The 26,013-nt window shown below is 35.6% G+C and overlaps 2 protein-coding genes and 1 long non-coding RNA gene across 20 annotated transcripts in view; 2 read left to right on the top strand and 1 right to left on the bottom strand.

Annotated features, from left to right (window-relative positions):
- Positions 1 to 9,499, top strand: part of TRIM13 (tripartite motif containing 13) — a 34,567-nt gene extending 25,068 nt beyond the window's left edge. The window contains exons 1-2 of one of the 2 annotated variants that reach the window (XM_015562311.1): positions 6,946 to 6,972; positions 7,931 to 9,499. In XM_015562311.1, coding sequence (XP_015417797.1) covers positions 6,961 to 6,972; positions 7,931 to 9,157 — 1,239 coding nt within the window. In that variant the 5' untranslated portion in view covers positions 6,946 to 6,960 and the 3' untranslated portion in view covers positions 9,158 to 9,499. Of the gene's footprint in view, positions 1 to 6,945; positions 6,973 to 7,930 lie in introns of those variants that run through there. The other variant, XM_006761220.2, reaches the window with a different exon arrangement.
- The window catches only part of LOC102763202, an 84,412-nt gene that overhangs the window by 4,366 nt on the left and 54,033 nt on the right, over positions 1 to 26,013 (bottom strand). For 12 of the 17 annotated variants that reach the window (XR_001513436.1, XR_001513437.1, XR_001513449.1 and 9 more), the window contains 3 exons: positions 22,575 to 22,720; positions 20,309 to 20,369; positions 16,848 to 17,162 (listed from right to left, as the gene is read on the bottom strand). This is a non-coding gene — a long non-coding RNA (uncharacterized LOC102763202). Of the gene's footprint in view, positions 1 to 16,847; positions 17,163 to 20,308; positions 20,370 to 21,957; positions 21,981 to 22,347; positions 22,371 to 22,574; positions 22,721 to 26,013 lie in introns of those variants that run through there. The other 5 variants (XR_001513440.1, XR_435539.2, XR_001513443.1 and 2 more) reach the window with 5 other exon arrangements.
- KCNRG (potassium channel regulator) lies at positions 9,679 to 16,015 on the top strand. Its single transcript, XM_006761221.2, has 2 exons — positions 9,679 to 11,358; positions 15,277 to 16,015. Exons 1-2 carry the CDS (start codon positions 10,778 to 10,780, stop codon positions 15,515 to 15,517), a joined length of 822 nt encoding a protein of 273 aa, XP_006761284.1. The 5' UTR covers positions 9,679 to 10,777; the 3' UTR covers positions 15,518 to 16,015.

Here is a 26,013-nt window from a genome sequence, read left to right as displayed (position 1 = left end):
ATCTTAAAACCCTACTGATTTAATACTTCAGACTTACAGGATTATCTATCTATCTATATATAAAAGCCCAGCGACCATTATGGTGGAACGACCAGACAACCAGAATGACCAGTTGCTATGACATGCACTGACTACCAGGGGGCAGATGCTCAGTGCAGGAGCTGCCTCCCCAACACCCCCCACCAGGGGTCACTGTGGCGCACGGCTGGCGAATGCAGTGGCAGGAGCCTCTCCCTCTTCCGCGACAGTGCTAAGGAACTGAGCCAAGCTGTAAGGAGCAAGCAGGCAGGCAGTTAGGAGCAAGGGGTCCCAGATTGCGAGAGGGATGTCCAACTGCCGGTTTAGGCCCAGTCACGCCTAAACCGGCAGTTGGACATCCCCCAAGGGGTCCCAGATTGCAAGAGGGTACAAGCCAGGCTGAGGAACACCTCCCCTCCCCCATCATAAATTTTGTGTATTGGGCCTCTAGTAGAATAATATCTTGGGTAGTTATCAGGTGTCACAGGGAAAAGTAAAAAAGGAAAAGAAAGATGAAAAGGGTGGGGAATAAGAAAAGAATAAGAGGAAATCTGAGATTTTATTCATTGAAACAAGTATGAAGAAGATGAGTTAAAAGAAGAATAAACAAAGGAAAGAGCCAAGGTGAAATAGTGGTATATATATGAGAATGAAGAAAAGAGAAAAAAAAACAACACCCAGTTTTTCTGAGTGGTCTGTACTAGTTAGGTAATAACCTGGACTTTTGTTTTTGAGAATATCACCTTAGTCCAAAAACTGAAAACTGAAATTTCTGAGTAGGTGGGCCTTCCAAGCTGGTGGACCTTCTGTACTAGCTTCATTTTGCCTTGCTTACTAGGAATCTGATTAGAAATATCTGGAGGGAAATTTCTAATTAGTCTTACATGGATTCATAGTTAACTTTTGTGTTTGCAAAAGCTACATAACAATTACATAAGCTATTTTATTTATTATTTTTTTATCCTCACCCAAGGATATATTTATTGATTTTTTTTTTAGAGAGACAGAGAGGAAGAAACATTGATCTGTTGCCTCCTGAATGTGCCCCAACTAGGGATTGTACCCACAACCTTTTTGGTGTATGGGATGATGCTCCAACCATCTGAGCCACCTGGCTGGGCAGATAAACTATTTTTAGACACAGAAATATGTGATATCTTAATATTCTTTTTTTGAGATATTAGAAATCTTCATCTTACTTTGTCCTGTTTTGATTAAGTAAGTTATGAAACAGTCTGTAAAAGCCAGAATGAAGTGTAATAACACATTGATATAAAGTACTTAAAAACTTTGTAAATAATTTTCAGATATTATTAGATACCTTTCAAAACAGTTGTACAATGAGGACAGAAACTAGTATGTGTAAATGTTTTTTGTTTTTTAAATATATTTTATTGATTTTTTACAGAGAGGAAGGGAAAGGGATAGAGAGTTAGAAACGTCGATGAGAGAAACATCGATCAGCTGCCTCCTGCACACCCCCTACTGGGGATGTGCCCGAAACCAAGGTACATGCCCTTGACTGGAATCAAACCTGGGACCTTTCAGTCCGCAGGCCAATGCTCTATTCACTGAGCCAGAATGGTCAGGGCTATGTGTAAATGTTTTGTCGAAGGTCACAGACTGAGAGCCAGACAAGTATAGTATGTCAGTCTCCTCACAGACCTGTATTCAGAGATTCTGAATAATACATTTTTTAATTTATAAAATAATACTATTCCAGATTAAGCTCTTTGTGATGCTTAGCATATTTAATGTTTCTGAAGTTTTGCTTTTTGAGCTCAGTATGGTTTTCTTATAATTGGCCATCCTTTTTAGTTTTGTTCTCTCTTTTTGCCAACATTTTTCTTTTCATTTTACTTTATTGATATTTATTTATTTATTTTAAATATATTTTATTGATTTCAGAGAGGAAGGGAGAGGTAGAGAGAGATAAAAACATCAATGATGCGAGAGAATCATCAATCAGCTGCCTCCTGCACGCCCCCCACTGGGGATCAAGCCTGCAAACCCGGGCATGTTCCCTGACCGGGAATCGAACTGAGACCTGGTTCATAGGTCCACCCTTAACCACCGCGCCATACTGGCCAGGTTGCTTTATTGGTTTTTGAGAGAGAGAAAGGGAGAAACATCAATTGGTTGCCTTCTGCATGCTCCCCCACCAGGGATCAAACCAGCGCCTGGTTGTGTGCCCTGACTGGGTATTGAACAAGCCACCGTTTGGTGTAACAGGACAACACTCCAACTGTGCCACACCAGCCAGGGCTCTGCCAACTTTTTATTGTGAAAATTTTCAAATATACAGAAAAAATAAATATCCTTACCTACATTCAATAATTATTTATTGGATCCTTATTAAGTTTCAAGAAAGCATTATTAATGGATCTCATATAAAATAGAATACACTATACTACTTGAAAATAAGATTAATTAGTGTGCTTAGAGGAAGTGATTTATAAAAAAAAAAGATGATCCCTTTTATTCTAAGCATTGTTCCAAGAAAAGATTGATATCTCAGTGTAGTAGAGCTTCTCATATTTAGTTTTGTCTGTGAACTCAATTTCAATATTTGTTATCTAGTTAACTGTTAGGTATTTGGATACTGCTTTGAAATTCCTGAATTCGAAGATGCCTCAAAAGAGGGTGGAAATTTGGTTTAAATCCGTAAGATAAGAAGTATAATATCTTGGCTTTTCTTTTTGTTCTTAATGGGATTTGAAAAGAAATCATAGGTAATATTTTGAACAACTTCATATTGCTATCAACCAATGAAATTTAAAGGTTTATAGGAATGTTTCTTTTAATTAATAGGGTTTTTTAAAAAAATAACTTTTGCTTGCCTTAACGGTCCGGTTTGGCTCAGTGGATAGAGCATCGGCCTGCGGATTGAAGGGTCCCAGGTTCGATTCTGGTCAAGGGCATGTACCTTGGTTGTGGGCACATCCCCAGTAGGGTGTGTGCACGAGGCAGCTCATTGATGTTTCTCTCTCATTGATGTTTCTAACTCTCTATCCCTTTCCCTTCCTCTCTGTAAAAAATCAATAAAATATATTTTTTAAAAAATAACTTTTGCTTAATGAGTAAATGAACATCTTTTGCATTGTAATGATTTTGGGTTGATCATTTAAAAACAAAGGACTTGTAGGAGGGAGAAGTCTTAATACACACAGATTAGCTTTAATATCTATTTTATGACTCCATTCCTTTGTAAGTATTAGCTTTTCCATTTTTAATGTTTTGTTTTATATTTATAGAGACCGTTGAAGCTATATCTATATAACCATTCCTGGTAGAATTGTTAATGTAGTTTTTGTAATTTTCCTTCAGTGGATATACCTTGAAAATTTGCTTAAAACTAAACCTGTGGTTCTGTTATACAACTGTGTATTTGTCAAAATTCATAGAACTGTATACCAAAGAGTGAATTTTACTTATATAAATGAAAAAGTATATTTAAACTATAAGTATGTCAGGAAAACATAGTTGAAAGACAAAGAGGTGGTAGACAACAAGGTATATATTCATTTACTTTCTTTGTTGCTATAAAACAGGAAATTTTTGCCCTGGTCAGTGTCGCTCAGTTGGTTGGTCCTGTACATCAAAAGATTGCAAGTTTAATTCCCAGTCAAGGCACATACTTTTGTTGGGATGCATCTGGGATTAATGTTTCTCTCTCCCCCTCTCCCTCTCTCTCTTCCTCTCCCTAAAAATCAATAAGCATGTCTTTGGGTGAAGATTTAAAAAATAAAAAGTACTTGGTAAATATTTAATTGTTGAGAAAACACATTTTGGTGCTTCCCAATTGAGACCTTTTGGTGTTCAGAAACACAGTAAAAAAAAAAAAAGAATCTTGGGAAACTTGGTTGCCTTTATACACATAATTTGACATTGGTTAAGTCGAAATTTATGACTGAACAATAATTTTGTTTATATAGTTTCTTGATGTTAGTAGAGCTTCTCTTCTCTACTAGGAAAATTAGCCCCCAAAAGAGGAGCTATGCACTTTGGTTTCTTCAAAGGGGTAAACTTTATTGATTTCTTCAGATTTTATGTGTTAGAAAATTCTATAAATTCGTTTACTGTAAAGCATACTCTTCAGGTAATGAGACCAAAATCTTATTGTGTATTTTCATTTAAAACTTTTAGTTTTTACTCAGAGAGGAAGGGGGAGGAGGGAAAGTTGGAAGAGGGAGAGGGAGAGAGAAAGAGAAACATCCATTGGTTGCCTCCCTCATGCACCCTTTGGTGTATGGCACCATGCTCTAACCAACAACCATACCGGACAGGGCTTCATTTAAAACTTTTGAGGCAGTAAACTTGCCATGGTTTTTTGGATTAGAATATATCTCAATTTTCTCTAAAACTCAGCTATGGAAGTGGTCACATAGTTTTGTCATAGAGAAAATTTTGAGTATAAAGCTAAGGGATGAGAAAGTAAAAGTATTTAAAGTGAATGAAAATAAAAATCTTTAAATTATAAACCAAAATTTGTATGCTATATTATTAAAAATGGAACAATAGGATCTATCATAATTTTGATGCAATTTATAAAAAAAGGACTTTGCAAATAGTAATTTTTTTCCTCTAGTTCATTTTAAGAGTTGTAAGTTGATTATGGCTTTGAGATGACTTTATTATTTCTAAATTTTCCTCTGTGTGTCATTTTCCTTTTTACTTTTGATCATACTTAATTGCCTTAAAATTCTTTTTGGCTCCTATTGCAGTATCCTCAGTTTTCTTCAAAGTTTCCCTTTGCTGTGGTTGCTCTTTTTCTCCTCCTCATACCAACTGTGCATCCTTTTTTTCCCCTCTTTCTTATTTATTTAATATGCTTGAATAGGATTCTCTGGAAATATTAACCTTACAAGGATAAGTAAACCCTGCTACTTTCCTATTTCTATCTACTCCAAAATGTAGCCTTCGCATAGAATTCATAGGTGAAAGATGATAGTAGAAGTGATAAAGTATAGAACCAGGACTAGGATCGGAGGATATTCAAGTTTTCCCTCAGTGTTTTCAGCTAGCACACCAGTCTTCATAGCTATTCTCTTCCCAGTGCTTTTCAAAGGTTGTATGATTTGTCTCACAAAAGAGTTTTCCGAAAAATCAGTTCATCATACATTTGCCATATGACACTCAATTTGACAGAATCTTTGCTTTAGTTCTACAAACTAGTATATTAGTATATCTTTCACAACTTAACATAAAACTATAAACTAATTAGCCTTGCAAACTCAGCTTATCTTTTAAATACTATTTATCTTCTGGATTGTAACTCTAATTGCGACTCTTAAAATTACTGTTAAAAAATTATTTACTTATTTTTTATTATAAGATGGCCTTCTGAATATTAGACCCTTTTTTTTTTATTACTTTGGTGGTAACATTATACATACATACATATATATGTGTGTGTATCCCTAACTAGAACTGAATGAGGACATATATAGCACTATTTGAAATTTTAGGATAGAAGTTTTAAAATGTTCATATAAAAATAAATAAGCTTTGCATTGGGAAGCTTTTGTTTACATGTGTACAGTACAGTAGATATTTATTATAAATGAAAACAGAAAAAGTTTAAGATAGTAATTTAAATAACAAGATAAACCTATTACATGTTAACATAAATAATTTGTGAAAAACAACTTTTTTGAGACACATTTGTGAGAAGAGTGGCATTGGTTTACATATAGATCTCTTTAATGAATTATTTATTTTTTAAATCCTTACCAGAGTAAGGATATTTTTTCCATTGATTTTTAGAGCGAGTGGATGGGAGGGGGAGGGGAAGAGGGAGAAAAGGAGAGAGGAGAGAGAAACAATGATGTAAGAGAGACATCAATTGGTTGCCTCCCACACGCACTCCAGCCGGAGAGGAGGGATCGAACCTGGAATCTGCAACCCAGGGTACGTGCCCTTGACTGGGAATTGAACCTTGACCCTCGGGTGTGCAGGCCTATGCTTTAACCATTGAACCATTTGGGTGAATTACTGTTTAATAGAAAACACCTAGAGTCTTTTATCTGCCTCTGCTGTAGTAAGTTCTTTTGGCTGAAATAAACAAAGAAAATAAAATCTGGCCTTGCACAGATATGTAGATGGTGAGGGGAGGAATATTTTAATAGCCTTTTCTGATAATTGGGGATCTTTGCTTCTGTACCATAATTCAACAAGCAGTAGTTTCTTAAAGGTTAAGTTACAGTATGGAATCTGAAATCATATTTTTTAACATATTTGGTCTTTTGCTCTTTTACCCATGCATAATTTGTAACATGCATTGATGATTGAACTTGTTCGTTCACTGTGTTGTGCAAATCTTGACATATTTTATCATATAGTAATCTTCCCACTAAAAAACCCCCACATTTATTATTATCACCACTTCTCTCACTAAAAGTCTTTAATTTAGGGAAGTTATCAAGCTCTTAAATGACAATGTTTTCCAAAGGTCTAGTTTTCACCCCAAAACTCAACTTTTATCAATTGGGAAGAAATACTGTTTTTTCTCTTGAAGTGATAGGCTCATTTTATTCATTTTCAAGAAAAATCTCTGCCAGATACCTAAATCGAAATGGCCATAATTTTTTTACTTGTTCTCTCAAGTAACAATGGTGTTCCATGACAAAAACAGTTGGTTCGTTTCAGCTTGCAACTCAGTCACATAAGCGTTTTTCCTCCAGGCAATTGTCTGCTGGTATGTGGCAGAAGTGCTGTGTGTTTACTTCTTATTTTATCATTAAAGGATCAAGATTTAATAAAATGAATACTTGTTACTGCTTCATCAAGAACATTCTTAAATGAAACTGGCTATCCCCAGTTTGATGTGGTGGTGAGAGGAATACAGACTCCACAACACAGTTCGGTACTATGTGTTGCCTTGCTTGATTCCTGCTAAGTTTCCAGCAGCCTCACCATTGCTTTTACAGTGCAGTGGTTAACATGGTGCCAAAAGCAAGCAACATCTCAGTATTATGATGAAAATCGTATTGACCTCCTGGATGCCCTGAAAGAGTCTTAGTGATACCCAGGTTTCTGTCCACCACATTTTGAAAACTAATGCTACAAGATGGCTTTGATTACTGCTCTGCTATTTTAAAAAATGCATTTAATTATCTAAGGAAGAATGAATTACAACTCTCTCATTTTATGTCTTTACCTATCATTTTAATAATTGCAATTTTGCCTTTGAATAGGAAAAATGCCATATTTATATTTTTTATTGATTTCAGAGAGGAAGGGAGCGGGAGAGAGATAAAAACATCAACGATGAGAGAATCATTGATTGGCTGCCTCCTATACTATCATCCCCTAGTGGGGATAGAGCCCACAGCCCGGGCATGTGTCCTGACCAGAAATCAAACCTTGACCTCCTGGTTCATAGGTTGATGTTCAACCACTGAGCACACTGGCCAGGCAAAAATGCCATTTTAAAATAAAAGTATGCATGAGAATACATGCTTGGCTTTATATTTCTGTGCTGCTTTCTTTTAAATAGCACATTTTATAATTGTGGGCCCAGACTAAAGAACTCATTCTACTCAGAAACTGAGTAGCTTTGTTTCTGACAGCAGTAGTCAGCTCTCTGTTTTAAAACAATCACTTGGATGCTGCTGGCTCAACTTGCAGTTGTCCTAGTCCTAACCCTGTCAGCCAAAGACTTGTTGGAAAGCCCACACAAAGGCCTTGTGTACAGGGAGCCCTGCTAATAAGGAGTGTGTTCTAGTCCCAGCAGATTAAATCTGCTTTGGTGTGCATTCCCTTCCCAGATTTCTTACTTATTTCCTTTGTTTGCCCTGTTATTTCAGTGAAAGGTTACTTTTAATATATATGAATATAGTTTCTTATAATTATATAGTGCAAGTGGAGGAGGTTACTGGAATAAAATAAAATGTTTATTTCTCTATGGTAGGATGTGATGGAGCTGCTTGAAGAAGATCTTACGTGCCCAATCTGTTGCAGTCTGTTTGATGATCCTCGAGTTTTGCCTTGCTCTCACAACTTTTGCAAAAAATGCTTAGAAGGGATCTTAGAGGGGACTGGGCGGAACTCATTGTGGAGGTCATCTCCATTCAAGTGCCCCACATGCCGTAAGGAAACTTCAGCCTCTGGAGTCAATAGCCTGCAGGTTAATTACTCCCTAAAGGGTATTGTGGAGAAGTATAACAAGATCAAGATCTCTCCAAAAATGCCAGTGTGCAAAGGACACTTGGGGCAGCCTCTCAACATTTTCTGCCTGACTGATATGCAGCTGATCTGTGGAATCTGTGCTACACGTGGTGACCACACCAAACATGTCTTCTGTTCTATTGAAGATGCCTATGCTCAGGAAAGGGATGCCTTTGAGTCCCTCTTTCAGAGCTTTCAGACCTGGCGTCGGGGAGATGCTCTTTCTCGTTTGGATACCTTGGAAACTAACAAAAGGAAATCTCTACAGTTACTGACTAAAGATTCAGATAAAGTGAAGGAATTTTTTGAGAAGTTACAACACACATTAGATCAAAAGAAGAATGAAATCCTTTCTGACTTTGAGACCATGAAACTTGCAGTTATGCAAGCCTATGACCCAGAGATTAACAAACTCAACACCATCTTACAGGAACAACGAATGGCCTTTAACATTGCTGAGGCCTTCAAAGACGTGTCAGAACCAATCATATTTCTGCAACAGATGCAGGAATTCAGGGAAAAAATAAAAGTAATCAAGGAAACTCCTTTACCTCCCTCTAATTTGCCCACAAGCCCTTTAATGAAGAACTTTGATACCAGTCAGTGGGAAGACATAAAACTAGTAGATGTGGATAAACTTTCTTTGCCTCAAGACACTGGCATACTCATTGGCAAGATTCCCTGGAGCTTTTATAAGTTTGTAGTAGTCATTCTGCTTGGCCTTCTCATTTTCTTCGGTCCTACTATATTCTTAGAAAGGTCTTTATTTGATGAGTTCTCAACCTGGAAAGACCATCTTTCACACTTCAGTTCCTATCTGACTAAATCGCCTGATTTTGTAGAACAATCAGTTTTTTACTGGGAACAGGTGACAGATGGGTTTTTCATTTTCAGTGAAAGATTCAAGAATTTTACTTTGGTGGTCCTGAATAATGTGGCAGAGTTTATGTGCAAATATAAACTATTATAAAATCTATTTTAAGTGCATAGTTCTCTTTTTCTGTTAGACATTTGTTCGAGAACAGAGTGGTAGTTCAGATTTGGTCAAAGATTCCAGTCAGATACTTTCCTTCAAAAGTAATATCTTACACATGCCTTTCAAATTAGGTAGTATAAAGATAAAAGTGAAATTTAACTGTACAGTCCTGAGCCCTCCTTTTTTAAAGAGTGCTTTTGAAATAAGTATCATACTCCCCAATATTGTGTTTATGCTATGTGAAAAGGGGAGGTGAGAGAGCACATGATGTAATATTGTATTGATGAGGTAATGTAATAGTGATTGAATCTAATAAAGACTACTCTTATAAAGCAACTTTTTTTTTTTTAAGGAAACGGGTGGATTGGATTTCCAGATTTTTCTGCCAAGGGTAGATTTTCTTTTTTGCTAAAGTGTAAATCATATAAAGTGCAAATAAAAAGTGGCATTTTCTTGTGATAAGTGTACATTTTTAAGAGGGTGGAGATTTTAGCTTGCCTTTTTCTCCTTAGGTATTATAAATTTATCACTAAAGGGGTTTGGTAATAAACTACAGAAGTGTCAGGTGGCTGTGCAAATGAAAGCATAGATTAAAAAAAGTAACATGGTAAAAGCAGGAAATGGGAAAGCCTCCTTTTACTGACAGCTAAGTGTGGGTTGTCCCAAAGTATCCTGGCAACCGTACAACCAAGCAAACCACTTGCTTGAAGAATTTAAGAGTAGTAAGACTTTTGACAATAGAGAAAACAATCTGTCAGCTACTATAAAGTACAAAGTAATCATTAAACATTAATGCTGTCCTATCTGTTCACATGAGGTAAAGATACCCTATCTCCCAAAGAATACTTAATTTCCTTGTTTAGAATTCAAGGAAAACAAGAGTGAGCTTATCTTAGAACTGCTCTCTGGTATAACTTACATCTGTCATAGAACAAGGCATTTCTTTGAAAGCCCAGAGTGTCTTTACCCCAGTCCTTTAATTTGGTTGAGAAGAGATAATACAAGGGAAATAGGAAAAAAAAGATGGCAATGCAATTTAAAGTACAGAAGAATCATTGTAGTTATGAGAAGAATCAAGTTAACCTGCTAGTTGAGGTAATGGCTGTCTCATCCTTAACTGACAATTTGTGATTGAAATTGCTAAAGGGATCATAAGAAATGACAATGTTTCTCTAAATCTTAACCACTGCCATGAGGATTCAGTGGATAAGCGGTCTGGGGAGGAGGAGGACTTTTCTGCTCCCAGTATTTTTTTTTTTAAATACGAGATTTACAGTAGCTTTTCATGGAGAATTTTTTTATGGAATACAGGAAAGGGATCTATTTGACACCTATCCTTATGTATTGTCAGTTTTTCTTAAACTGTCTAGTTTCTCATCTGTTGCTTTTTTTGTGTACTGTAAGTTCCCAAGCAACTCAAATTTGCAAACACAACTATGGATACACTATTTGCTTTACAGTAGTTACCTGGAAATCTAGGTCTTTGTTTTTTTGTTATTTTCTCCTCTCTCCACTTAATTATATAACTAGCAACATTTATGGTTACAGTTTGATGTACAAGTTCTTAAGTTTGTGGCAGAAGGTTTGTAGCCTCTAATCTGAGGCAAGGGAAGAATGAGTGGTCAGAAACTGGTCACTCTGAATGTGGGAGGGAAGATATTCACAACAAGATTTTCTACCATAAAGCAGTTTCCTACCTCTCGGCTAACACGAATGTTAGATGGCAGAGACCAAGAATTCAAGATGGATGGTGGCCAGATTTTTGTCGACAGAGATGGTGTTTTATTTAGTTTCATCTTAGATTTTTTGAGAACTCAACGGCTTATATTACCTCCTGATTTTTCAGACTATCTTAGGCTTCAGAGAGAAGCTCTTTTCTATGAACTTGATCCTCTGGTTGATCTCTTAAACCAAGAACTCCTGCTACAGCCAAGACCTGCTCTTGTGCAGGTGTATTTCCTAAGCCGAAACACTCAAGCTTTTTTCAGGGTGTTTGGCTCTTGCAGCAAAACAATTGAGATGTTAACTGGGAGGATTACAGTGTTTATAGAGCAACCTTCAGCACCAACCTGGAGTAGTAACTGCTGCCCTCCTCAGATGACCTTACTTCCACTGCCTCCACAAAGACCTTCTTACCACGACCTGGTTTTCCAGTGTGGCTCGGACAGCGTTACTGATAACCAAACTGGAGTCAGGTATTTTGTACTTTGAAGCATCTCTCTTCTATATCAGTTCCTGATGTTTCCCCTCAAAACGAAAAGTTTCTCATGCCTACAACTTTTCTTGGAATACATTATGACTCAATGTTTTGGGGTAGCCAGTAGAGTTGGGCACAATGACCAGATAATTATTGTCCAAACTGGGGTACTTTTCAGAGTGAAAGAGGGTTTTGTTATTATGTGGGACAATAGGAATAAACCAAGACTGTCCAGGGAAAACTGGGACTGTGGTCACTAAAGTTGTAGGAAGAAATAATTTTATAGAAAATGTTCCATTGCTAGTAAATTTGGCTTAGGAATAAAACTTTTTTTTTTAACCCCTAATAATGGCTGGCATATAGTGAAGGCTCAATCGTTTATCCTGATCTCCTCATACTTTATGTATGTTTGCTTTTTCAGGCCTTATGATTTGACTACTGATTTTTCTCCATTCTACTTTATTTTTAAACACCATTAAGGCAGATAATCCATGGCAAATCTGTTATCCTTTTACATCTTTGGCACTCTTAGACAACTCAAACTATTGGTATAGGCCGTCAGTATGTTAAGGATAGTTGCTCCTGAGTCAATTACTTTATCCCCCTACTGTTCTTGACTGGACCCTATGGCTAATTTCCACTCTGCTGTCGGTATCTTTTTCCCCCTTAAAATTATTTTAATAATGTCCCACCATTATTTTACTAGCTGTGAAAATTGGCTTCGATTTTCAAGAGGAAGAAAAAGTCTCCATATTTTTTTACATGTAGTATATATAATAAAAGCATAATATGCTAATTAGACCAGATAGCCAGTTGACCTTGCATACTCTTATAAAGCAACAGGGTATATATAATAAGCAGTTAATGGCGATCAGGCAAGCAGGCAAGCGAGCAGTTAGGGGCGATCAGGCAGGCAGGCAGGCAGGCAGGGTAGTGGTTAGGAGCCAGTGGTTCCAGATTGCGAGAGGGAAGTTCAAGGGGTCCCAGATTGTGAGAGGGTGTAGGTCGGGCTGAGGTACCACCCCTTCCCCCGCACCCCCCCCCACCCTGCGCACGAATTTTGTGCACCAGGACTCTAACATAAAATTACTTTTTTGGGACATAACGGTAGGCATATTTGGGGATATTTTCTTAACTTCAGCAGCAGCCATCAGGAAATACCAATGTTTGCCCATCCACAAGACCCCTCGGTCTTGCAACTGGGGAACACTGAGCAGTATAATTCTTAACTTATTATACTTCATAATTCCTGCCCTTGCAAAGAGGTTGAAATGTCATTTTGGGAGAAGAGAACCAGTTAAATTAATAGGCTGATTGTGACTAAAAGTAAGACCCTCTCATCTCAAATGGTTTTAAGATAACTCCATGCACGACATTCTTTTCATTGGTGGGGCACTAACATAAATAGGAAATGACCAGTTTTTTGGTTTTTAAAATTTGAGTGATTAAGATCTTTGAGTATCCCTTTTGTAAAAGGGATCCTAAGGAAACCTAAGAAAAAATGGTGTTATTGGTTTTAAGAAGAAACATGCAAGGTAAAAAATGACATCCTGGAAATACTTAAATGCTCTTTAAAAACTATGCAGTTGGAGAAAATAATTGTAATCTTGAAAAACAAGATTAGAAACTCAGGTTGGGATATCCTTGCATGTACACAGTATCAAGTGGTTTTCCCTTTGTTATTAAAGTGTTTGTGTTTTAGAAATATTACAAAATTGTTTCATCTTAATATGAGAATGGCATTAAACTTCCAAAATAGATAATTCCCAAAACAGTACCTAGTTTTAAAAGTTGAAAGCTTTTTTTCATCCCCAAATAGTATTCTTTTCAATTGAAGTTCAGAATTTTTTCTATCCCAGAATGTTTTATTTATTTTTACTTTATAGTGCTGTTTTCAAAGGAGAGACAGATAACCTGAATAAGGTGACGTTATTGGGATTTCAGATGACTAGATGAAACCTCCAGGCTTAAATGATCCACCTTAGATGACTGCCTAGCTGGCAATCATTTTTATTTCTTGCTCACTCCCTCGTCTGAATCTGTTCACTCAGTTGTTTTTTGAAGGTGGAAAGTGGAGAATAAGCCTGACTGGCTTCTAGGAGTCTGGTGTGTCATCCAGTTGTTTGGTATGTTCCACTAATGTAATTTACTACTCTAAGTTTTGTTAACCTAACAGGTTGCTCAGTTATTATCTCTCAAGTTCACAGTACTAGAAATTCTTGGCTTGCATCTTGCAGATGTGGTAACATTATCAAGCTCAACGTATGGTCATAGGATTCTAGACCATAGAATCCCAGTAGCCTTTTATTCTATCTCACTTTTCCTTTTTTAAACTGGGTCAAATGGAAAAGTGTAACTGCCTTTTAAGTTTTTAAAATACGTTTTGTTTTCTATTTCTCATTGGTTTCTTCTATCCTTTTCTGGTGCTGTGAAACTGTCATTTCTCAATTTGGCTTCAGAGGGAATTAAGTACTTTGGCTCAGTGATTTCTTGCAAGTGCATTCCACTTTGTTATAACCTATAGTATACTATTTGTAACTTTATTTTGTGAGATGCTCTATAACTGTTTTTCTAATTGAAAATTGTTCCTACTCTATATAATTAAGATCTGGGACTTGCGGGTAGATGGAATGATTTACTAAGGTTAAAAATTTACTATATCAGACATAATAAACATTTTTTAAAAAATCCTCACCTGAGGATATTTTTTAAATTGCTTTTGCAGAGAGTGGAAGGAAGGGAGAGGGAGAGAGAGAGAAATATTAATATGAAAGACACACATCTATTGGCTGCTTCCCATATGCGTCCCTACCAGGACCGGGGCCGAGGATCGAACCTGCAACCCAGGTACATGCCATTGTCCAGGAATGGAACCTGCGACCCTTCAGTTCGTGGCCTGACACTCTAATCCCTGAGCCACACTGGCCAGGGCAAAAAATAGTTTTTTGATATGTACTTTGTAGTTTTACAATTCTTACATTTTATTATTGAATTGCTTTCTTCGCCTAGAATGAGCTTTAGAATGTGAACTACAATAAGCCACTCTATTTCAGTCATAATTAAAAGACTAGGGATGTCCCCAAGGCTCTTTTTATCCCATAAAACTGCAGATAGTTTAGGTTCCAGCCTAGAACTAATTTAAGTTGGCCTCTTCTTCCTATCTCATAAACAAATGGTGGGAGTACACAAAGACATAAAAATATCCTTGATGGTAAATAAAGAAGAAGTAATACAGCTATATCTATTGAATATGTTATATTGACATTATTAAAGCCAACATATAACCAATCTGAAAAGTACAGATTCATTTTTCTATAATTATTTAGATTGGTTCTATCAAGTTTCCCAGGAAATAGGCAGAGGCTTTTTGATCCCATGTTTTGCTTTGCAATATTTAGACAGTTATTGAGTAAAACTTCACAATAAATTCTTCTTGATAATTTATATCTGCAAAATTTACCTGGAGAAAATGTGTTTGATAAGAATAAGTCATACAAGAAAATGTGTAATATCAGTGCTGGTAAATTAAATCTAGGGGGAAAATTATAAATGTATAATGTTCATTAAAATGACTAAATCAATTAATTATATTATTTAATTAAAGCAATGTTTAATAAATGTAATTGTTTGACCAAATTGTTTGCTCCAGAAAATAGTTTCTCAACGAAAATCCATCAGTGCCAGTTACATTCTTAAGTGTAGAATTTAAATGACTTTAGAAATCATAGTAAGATAACTATTTTCAGTACCCTGAAATTACTGATGTGGATTTATAAATGAAGTATCAAAACAAAATCTGATGAAAATGGGTATGATACATTTATGAGTGGTTATAAGTCAAATTTATGTGTTTAGTTTTGCTAGTTATTAAAGGGATGCTTTATAATTAAGTGTGTGTGTGTTTTTTTTGTTCTAGGTATGTTTCTATAAAACCTGATAGTCGAAAATTGGCCAATGGAACTAATGTTCTCGGCTTACTCATTGACACTTTATTAATGGAAGGCTTCCATCTGGTTGGTAATAGAACAGTATCCTCTGAAGACAAAACTGAATGCTATAGTTTTGAAAGGATAAAAAGGCCTGAAGCTCTCGCCATGAACAAAACTGTGAAACCAGAGGCTGCCATCATGCCAGGGCAATCTCAGAAAAAGAAATGAGTTTTTTTGTTCTCTTTTAAAGGGAAATTGCCATTTTCTTGTCTCCTACCATGCCATCTCTGGGCAATCACACCTCAACAATGCTTAAGCCACTCTAACTGTTTGCCGCTTTCTGAACAATACTGTGCACTTGGTGCTTTGCCACATATTCCTTCTACCTTCAATGCCTCTTTCCATTTTTCTTTTTCATGAACATTTATATAGCTTTCAAGAACGGATTCTGGAATCATGCTGATTGATTTCTAATCCCAGCTTAATCACTTACTAGCTAGATGACTTGGGCAAGTCATTTAACCTATTTGTGCCTCAACTTCTTCATCTATCAAATGGGGATAAAAATATATATATTTTATAGGATATATGAGAATTAAAGGAGATAATATACTCAACACATTTCCTGGCATATGGTAAGCGCTCAGTAACTAATAGTGATGATGTGCTCCCTTTCCTCTGTATGGACTTACATGCCATTATAAAAACAAATTTTTCTCACATGAATATATGAGCTTCATCTACTCAATAGTGTTAACATTACTATGTGTAAAGTACTGGGCTAAATATTTAGTGAGAAGAATAATATATGTTACTAATTAGCATCTACATTTGATCAAAACCTTTATGAATAACTTTGACTAACATTTAAATCAGCGGTTCTCAACCTGTGGGTCGCGAACCCTTTGGCGGTCAAACGACCCTTTCACAGGGGTCGCCTAAGACCATCCTGCATATCAGATATTTACATTATGATTCATTACAGTAGCAACATTACAGTTAGGAAGTAGCAACGAAAATAATTTTATGGTTGGGTCACAACATGAGGAACTGTATTTAAAGGGCCAGAAGGTTGAGAACCACTGATTTAAATACACATATACTTTGACTTAGTGATTCCTCTTGTAGGAATTCTTACATATGTGTCATTTTAAATAGGATAAACATTTAAAAGAGGAATCATTAAGTCAAAGAGCACCAAGTACTTTGTACATAGGATTAAAAAACCATAGAGTGGAAGCAGTTGAGGACCATTTTAAAAAGTACAATTAACTCATTCAAAAACATCTGTTAAACATTTGTTGGACACTATACTAAGTTTTCAGGATTAAAAAAATGAGTAAGAAGGAAATTATTCTCAAGGAGATCACATTCAACTGATAATCATCATAACAGCAAAAGATTAGAAATACACTCAAAGTTCATCAATAGGGAATGGGTAAATTATGGTTCATACAATGAAATACTATGCAACTCTTAAAAAGAATAGGGCAGCAGTTCATAAACAGATAAGGAAGGATTGTCAAATATTTATAAGGGGAAAATGTGCAGAACAATGTATAATGTTGAAAAAGATATATTTCCACTTTATAATTTCCATTTGTGAAAAAATATACTCGTTTTCTTATATATCCATGAAATTGTCAGCAAAGATCCAGGTCACCTGTGGAGAGGGAACTCGGTGAGTGGGGTTTAGGCATGGGAGAAGGGCTTTTTTTTCCACCAGACCATGTAAAAGTATTAGCTATTTTTAAAAAAGGAAGAGCCATACCTGAAAGACAGTATGCAGAGTAAGGGGGACTCTTATGGCATATTATGGCCCATTACCTCCCATTGACACAAATTTTACCATCCTTCCTGTGAAACTCCTCCGCTTAGTAAAAAAAAAATGTATTCCAGACATTTCTAGTAATTACTTACAGATTTGTGTACCAGGTTGTAGGGAAGAAATAATTTTTTAAAAAAATTTCCCAACAGTATCTGAAAAGATTATGTCTATTATAAAAGTGCAAAATACTTTAAGACTAGTAATGTTAAGGTTAGCAACTAAAAATAATGACCCAAATAAGAAAAAAAGCTTTATGAACCAAGTGTTTTGATTTTGGTGGCATTCTCTTTTCTGCAGAAAAGCCAACTTAGTTGTTTTAGTGCGTCATCTTAGTTTTGGGGATGGTGTGTTTGGTCTGGTTCCCTTTCTAGCATCATATTCTAGGGCACAATATTTCTATTCTGTTAAGTTTTTGGCATGTATATGTTTTAACTAGTTGAGTATAGTTGAAATGGTTATATATGTAACACTATTTAATTCTCTATAGTGTTTTGCTAGTAAGATTATTAAAAACTGATAACTGGTTAAAATACTGAAACAAAAAATATTGTAACAGGAAATATTTAAACTGTATTAATGAGTTTGTCATTCACATTTGCAGAAAACTAGTTTGATGAGAAATGTTCTTATTAATGCACTAATAGAAACATTACCTGTGGAAACATAATGTACATAACATTTATTAATTCATTCAATAAATATTTATTGGCATCTGCTATGTGCCAAATACTATTTTGGACATTGGAGATACTGCAAGGAACAAAACAATGCCCTCCCTTCTGGAGCTTACTATAAATATAACATAACATTGATAATGGGTTTAAATTAAAATAATGTCTTTTATTAAATAGTGTCTAAAAGTCATGAGTTCACAATGTGGAGATTTTTTAGGAGACAGACTGCTACACTTAAAAAAATGTTCATTATAGAGAAGTGACTGTTAGAGTGGATTGAACTTCTTATTTTAGTAAATATTTTAGAGATATATCTGGAGACACATCTGTCAAGATCACTTCAGTAAGCCTCTGGTGTTCACTCCAAAACAGAGTGGGACTCTGTGATTGGGATGTGAAGACATGCAAAAAATTGAGTCTTTTTTAAGAAAGGGAGGCAGGCAAATGTAGTTAGAAGGAAATAGTGATATGTTTAGATGCACCACAGGCAAATTAAAAACTTGCTTGCCTTAGGAAAAAAAAGACTAACATTTTCATATGGGCACCACTTAACTCTTAACTTCTTGAATAAAATTATTTGTCAATTTTCTTTTCAATTATAAGAAAATAATGGCAGAAATTTGTCTTGGCAAACCATGCTGAAAACTTTGTTCATCAAATCATATACATATGCCCTAACTGGTTTGGCTCAGTGGATAAAGCGTCGGCCTGCGGACTCAATCTCATATACACAAGTATGACTCATCACAATGACATGTTAGTGTTTGTCAGTCTTAACTGTACCATCAATAGTCAGGCCTCCCTTATTATCCCACTTCTCTTTTGTTTCAGCTTTTTTCCATCACCCAGTTTCATTTCTGATAAGGCACTAAAGATTTTAGCTTATTCTTCAATCTCCTTAATTTACCTTATAAGCAATTGGAAGTTCTCCCTGCAGAGATTTTCTGAAAAGAAGCTCTAGTGTTGAATTTTACTCTTGGATTTAATATATGTCATAATTAGAAAGAGTTCAGAATTAATTTGAGTTGCTTTGAAAATATATCTAAAATCAGGAGCCAAAAATAATATAAAATGGTCAAGGGAAAGCAACTTGAGAAATACATGGTTTAGGGAATAATTGCTGTTTCTAATTTGTATACTGTTTTCATCTGACAAACTTCAGCTTCACTTTGTAAGCTTTTGTATTGATTCTCTATCATAAATAATAGAAATGGACACATCACCAGAGACCTTGCTGGGGGATAATAAATGACTTGGTAAGAGCCCTCTAAATCTCCCATATGTTACTGTTATTTTTCCTGTGTTGGGGAAGTTGATTCTGTAACAGCAAGTTTAGCAATGTAGAGCCACTAAGGAAATTTTTTTTTTTAATTTAGGAATTTTTATTACCTTTCTGGAGCCAAAGAAGCCATCAAAGAGAATAATGTGACATCAAACTTAGTGTTTTAAACAAAACATAATTACCAGCTTTGCCACAGAACTACACCTAAAGAATTATTTGGCCTTCTAGTGGACCTCCTAGAGAAGAAAAGTTCTGTACAAATTTTGCCAAAAAACTCAGCATCTCATAATTATTAAGCTTAGAAAATGCCTTAGTATTTATCTAAACTATGAGATAGATCCAACCACATGTCTTTAAATGGATAAAAAGCAAACACCTTACATGGGAAATGAGTAGTAAGCATGACATAGAACAAAAAAGCAATAACATGCAGCAAAATAAGACTATGTTCCCAAAGCTAAAATGTGCCTAAGACTTGTCTAACCAGAGAGAGCTTTTAGGTAGGCAGCATTCTGCACCTGCAGATTTCATATCAGTACCTCAAAACCAGAAAACATTACTTTAAAGAGGCTTTTTCCTCTCAGTCGAGTTAAACATACCAAATATTCAGTGTTTCTATATCACGTTATTCTCCATTTTCACACTCTGGTAAGAATTTGGAATATCTCTGGGTTCCCAAGATGGAAGCCAAACAGGATAGGTTTGTCTTACCCTTCTTGTAAAAAGAGACCCTGAGAAATTCTGGCTGCAATGTCTGAGGTTCCACAAATTCTTTTAAGATGAGGATTGGGACTGCTTTATTTTCCCCACAGTGCTGGACATCCAACAGTCCAAACTGAACTGAAGTGAAAAATTCGGAATGCTACATTATCAGTAAACAGGCACTTAGAAAAACAAGAATTATAGTAGATTCAAAGATGGATGAGGATACTTTATGTAAAATGTCTGAAAGACTTGATTCAAGTAAAGACTACAGAGCATTTTTCTATTAGATGTTTTCTTGGGTGATTACAAAATGAGATGAAATATTGATGTATATAGAAATACTAACTAGTTGAAAGTTACACAAAAGTATACATCTAATCAGTACAACAGCCCACCTAAAACGAATATACATAACTTGCTAATAAAAAATACAATGCTACAAGAGTGCTTAGTAATTTAAAAAACATTAAAGGAATATAAGTTCAGAATGAAGGTTACATGACTATGAGCGATATTAAACCTTTACTTACCTCCATAATTTAGTCATGAAAAGACAGAAGTCAGCAGATCAGGCATGTAAATTAGACGTAACTAGGGTAGAAATACAGGGGGGGAAAAAGTTCCCATATCTGGATAACCTGACTGGAAGTTCACTGAACTTGGATTAATCAAATGGTTCAAGGATAGAAGTGAATTAGTCTAAAGATCCTGGTATATGCCCAGAAGACATATTACTGAGTTTTTTAAAGGTTGTTTGGAAGCACAGATGAACATTTTAGGTTTCCTTACATTTCATTAAAATAGAACATAAAAAATCAACTAAAGATGTAGAATAATATGGTATTTCTGTCTAACGACATGTGGCTACTTTACAGACAGGTAATCGCTAGGTAAATAGGAATTATACAAAACAATGTTTAGTTTCTAGAAAACCAAAATATTTGCTTTTAATTAATTAAACAATTTTTAAAATTGTTTTCCCTTTGGTAACTTTTTAAACACCTGCCTACAGTTTAAGCAGTACTGAGTTCCTATTTGATTATTTTTGGCTAAGCCTTCTCTTCAGAAGCAAGCCCAATTTAGGGTAAGGAGGAGGAAAAGTTCCAGATCTCTTAGAACCTTCATTTCCTCTTAACATGTTTCTCCATCAAAAACAAGTATTCAAATACGGAATCTCAATTATCTAAATCATTTTTGGCCAACTCTGGAATTTCTTGTTATACCACCTTTGAAATGCTACAGTTGTACTCTTGAAAAACCTGTCTTCCTGGTTTTCAAATTTCTGTTTATTATTACACTTCTTCAGCCAGAATGCCAGTTCTTTGTGCTGTACTATTTCTTGAAACTAGAGACCAGCACATTTCCCACAATTCAATTATTTGCCTTTCCATTTGCTAAATTAAAGCCATGTCAATTTTACAAAGTTTTAATTGATTGAATTATTTGGATTTTAAATTCTCAATTTTGTTCCTTCAATTTAATACTGGGAAAGATCTTTGTTTTATTAATGGAAGTAGAGGTTAAGTTTCAAGAATATGAACACATTTTAGTCATTGACCCTCATAACTGATTTTCTTACAGGCATAATAAGCTTGAGATATGACACTCCAAGAAAAAAATGAAGAATTTTAATTCAATTTTGGAAATGTTTATTTAAGATTACATACTTAGTCAAATAATTTATTTACATAAACATGTGTTTACATATTTAATTTATTATTTTTAAAATATATTTTTATTGATTTCAGAGAGAACGGGAGAGGGAGAGATAGAAACATCAATGATGAGAGAGAATCACTGATCAGCTGCCTCCTGCACACCCACTACTGGGATCAAGCCTGCAACCCGGGCATGGGCCCTTGACCGGATCCATATCTGGGACCCTTCAGTCCGCAGGCCAATGCTCTATCCACTGAGCCAAACCAGCTCTACATATTTCTTTTTAAAGAAAGGGATCTTGTCCATAACAAAGAGCTTCAGATAGCTTGTCTACCCTTATCAGCTTTATGAGGATACTGATAAATTTACCTCTCCAGAATGACTTTTACATAGAATTCTCGTTCTATATATTCACAACCTTTAATCGAAGCATTTCAAATGAAATTCCTGCATATTGTCTTAAATTCAGTATGATAAAAATGGGACTCAGCATCTTCTCAAACCAGCTTCTCAACAGTCCACTTTCAATGATACCATGATTGTCTAGTACAAAACATTTATTTTTTGACACCACCCTTTTATCCAACTCATTGTGATGTTCTATACTTTTTCCTTTTGAAATATCTTTTATTCTTTCATCTCCATTCTCATTGCCATTATTCTGTCTGGGATTTCTTCACTCCTAGATTACTAAAATAGTCACAAGCCCAGCTTCCTTACCACTAGACTTTATTTCATAGAATCCTTCTATATATGGTACTGCCACATTTGATTTCCAAAAATTCCATTACTTTGTCAACTTCCACTGTTATTTCAAGATGCTGGGTTATGCTAACTTCATGCCATATCAAGGCTAAAATCCTCTAATTGGTTTTCCAGGCAAAGGTCCAATAACTTAATAATGTAGTTATCCAAATTCATGTAACCTTTTATCTAAGGTTTTAAGACAAAGGTTTCAAGTTATTGCATTGTGTTTTGACTTAAATTCTCACCCACAAACCAGTCCTCTACTTGACAACTCAATGTATCTTAATTTACAAGCATACAGACCACAAATTACAAAATGAAGACATTTTTTTTCTATCGAGTCAGCAGAGACAATTTTCTAATCCCCTGTAATTCCCAAAAGATACTTACAGATTTGTGTTGAGGGATATTCTCAGTGGCATTTATTGCCCTTTGCTACAGTGGTCTATTGTCAGAAACTCTGCTCAGAACAGACAGTGTCTGTAGCTTCCAATCTCAATCCTTTCTTCATGTGCCTTAGGTGTCAAAATATATGCCTAGAAAACAGGTTATAAAGTAAATTAATATATGCGGAAACTGCTTTGCCATAGGAACCATTATTTAATTGCTGGTTAAATTCCTGACTTTTGCCTAACAGTTAAGAATAATTTATACCTAGATTCTGGAAAAACATGTCCTATAGATTTTAAATAAAAGCTGGGGCACCTAATATTTTTTTTTAAATCACATTATGATAACAATGAAAGCAATTGCTGCATATTTGATCCACAATTTTCTTTGCCTTCTTAGATTTCTTAAACCTTTTTTTGGTGTAATTTAGTCTCTAATAAAATTATCCAAAGTTTCTAAGAAAAGCTATTTCACTCAATAAGATCGCTCCAGTAAGAAGTCAGGAGCATACCATTTTCTTTATAGACTCACTTTAAAGAACTGCAGCCAAGCCTGGCCAGTGTGGCTCAGTGGTTGAGCATCGAACTATGAACCAAGAGGTCACGGTTCTATTCCTGGTCAGGACACATGCCAGGGTTGTGGGCTCTATCCCCAGTAAGGGGCTTGCAGGAAACAGCCGATTGATGATTCTCTCTCATCAATGTTTCTCTCTCTCTTCTCTTCCTCTCTTAAGTCAATAAAAATATATTTATTTTAAAAAGAACTGCAGCTGATACTCAATACATTTATTTTTTTACTATGGTAATGTTATTTCTTGAAAAGTGTTTTTTAATGTAAGGACTTTTCTTTCTACTATAGTCAATCTCCTCAGACACACAAATAAAGGCCAACAGAAAACAAACTATATTCAGAAAGCTTTAGATGATGTTAGTTCACTAACAAGCCTCAAAAAGGAATATTAAAATTTCACCGGTCTTCCAACTATTCATACCCCATCCATAGGTTTCTGACTTTAAAATTTTTTAAAAGGACACTGTAAGGTAGCTAAAACTTGAGGTATGAACGTAAATGCATAGTATAGAATGAGAAGAGCCTCAATACGTGGTAAAAGGCAGAGAACTCCTAAACTACCAGGAAATGAGCATTACATTTATCTAGCTGGTACTCTTTTCAGAATATATTTTATCATAAAGCCATTTCTGCTGATTTTCAGCACTCAATTGCCATTTATCAAACACCTGCTATGTTAGGCTGGCAAAGTACATAATAAAACATGATAGTCCCTGCTTATAAGGCAAGATATATTCATTGTTCTGAGGTATAGAAGCACAAAATAAAAATGATATTTGTGGCTGAAGAGGAAAATGAACTAGGAAAATTTCATGCAGAGAACAGAAAGCCTAAGATTTAGAAAGTTGAAGATGAGGGAAAGGACATTGTAGGAGTAGATAACTTGAGCTAAGGCTTGGATGCAAATTAGAATGGATTGGAAAAGGAATGTTTCTATTTAGCTTAAAAATACTTTGGTATTAATTCACAATCATTCCCATAGTGGTAAAGGTCAATCTTACTAGGGCAAAAAAATATCCTGATAGAATTTTTCTCTGCAACTTTTTCAATATTTCTAACTTGATTTGCTTAGTTAAAAGCCATAGATCCTCTAATGTTCAGGATAAAATTGTCTAATGTAAGCCTAGATTTCCTTCCAATATTTCTTTTTTAAAATCCTCACCTGAGGATATGGTGTTGTGTTGTGTGTGTGTGTGTGTGTGTGTGTGGGAGGAGGAGGGAGGGGAGGGGAGGAAGAGAAACATTGATGTGAGAGAAACATCATTCGGTTGCCTCCCGTACACTCCCCAACCAGGGATCGAATCCCAGACCCTTTAGTGCACAAGAGGACGCTCTAACCAACTGAGCCACACTGGTGGGTCTGAAATTCATTCTTTAAGCCCGGCTCATTTTCTACCTTCTCTAAGCCTTCTTTTATGTGTCTAAGTCCTCATTTCCTTGAGCTTCTACTGCACTTCAAGTCAGCAAGACAGACTTTATAGTCCACTATTCTCTAGTTGTTGTTGTACATAAGTATAATATTCCATCTAGGCCAGGGGTGGGCAACCCCTGGCATGCGTGCCAAACATGGCACGCCAGTAACTTTTTACTGGCACGCAAAACCCTCTCTTATAATCTTCCATTTACAATTTTTTTCTTAATATTGATTTTTTTATTTTTCAGATAAATTCAGAGTAGGTGCATCTTAGATAAATAATTTTACATAACAAGTTATCTTAAAGACCATAGACATGGAATGACGAGAGAGGGGAAGAGCAATTTCTATGCCTCTGCCTTAACTCTCCCTGCCTTTCTAGATCCGTCCAGCGTTTTGGTTTCAGCCACATTACACTTGTGAATCTTTGTTCTCAGGGATGAATTTTGTTAAGTCTCATAATAGGAGTAGCCTGACAGATGAAAGTAGTAGCTCGTGCATATCTCTGAAGGTCACGAAATATAAACCTGATGTAAAATCTCTGTCATCAGTGATGCAGCAGCAAAAGTCCCAGTGATAATATCAAACGGAGTGATAAAGTTTTCTGTCGGACTATCAGTGTATATGTACACATTAAAAAATAAATGTAGTTTTCATCATCATATAGTGTTTTTGTCACTCGAATGAATTTTATTATTTCTTCAAGGTTCTTCACATACATACACCTTAAAAGATATCAAATAGGCGTAACATGTTCTCAAAAAATTAGGGTTGGCACGCAGAAGAATTTTGAGTCAGATTTTGCTGGTTTTGGCACGCACTCACAAAAAGGTTGCCCACCCCTGATCTAGGTTAAAAGTTCTTTGCTGACAGAGATCATTTTTTTTTAGACTAAAGTGAAATACTGGACATAGAATAGGCCCTTAATAATAAAAGATTATCTCACTTAAAAATGCAAACAAAAAAATTTTAAGTCATTTAAAGTAGTATTTTATAACTATTTTTGATGAGGTAATATTACATTCACTCTCATGTATAGAATTTTGAACCTCAAATTATCACCACTTCAGATCTTTACACTATTCAAAAATAGATTTGCAGGAATAAAACTGCCCTACTCTACCACATGTATGTAATATAACCTAAATTTTTTTCTATAATGGCAGTTAAACATATACTTTCCAGAGGTTTCCACATAAATCTACAATATTTTACTTTTCCCTTTGCTTTTATGAGTAATGTCAGTGTACAGGATTATTTGCAAAATAAATATCCAGGGTGGACAAAAGTAGGTTTACAGTTGTGCATATGAAGTTTATTCTTGTATTATTTATTAACTAGTGGCCTGGTGCACGAAATTTGTGCAGGTGGGGGGTGGGGGGGGGTGCCCAGCCTGCACCCTCTCCAATTGGGAACCCCTTGGGGGATGACTGACTGCCAGTTTAGGACTCGCAA

This window comes from Myotis davidii, unplaced genomic scaffold (genome assembly GCF_000327345.1).
Source record: "Myotis davidii unplaced genomic scaffold, ASM32734v1 scaffold577, whole genome shotgun sequence".
Lineage (NCBI taxonomy): Eukaryota > Metazoa > Chordata > Mammalia > Chiroptera > Vespertilionidae > Myotis > Myotis davidii.
Note: the sequence above shows the minus strand (reverse complement) of the source record. Positions and strands in the feature narration are given on the sequence as shown.

Excerpts from the sequence above, each read along its gene's own strand:
- KCNRG (XM_006761221.2), top strand. The coding sequence starts at position 10,778 with ATGAGTGGTCAGAAACTGGTCACTCTGAATGTGGGAGGGAAGATATTC. Across the intron at positions 11,359-15,276 it reads GATAACCAAACTGGAGTCAG|GTATGTTTCTATAAAACCTG; the intron begins GTATTTTGTACT and ends TTTTTGTTCTAG.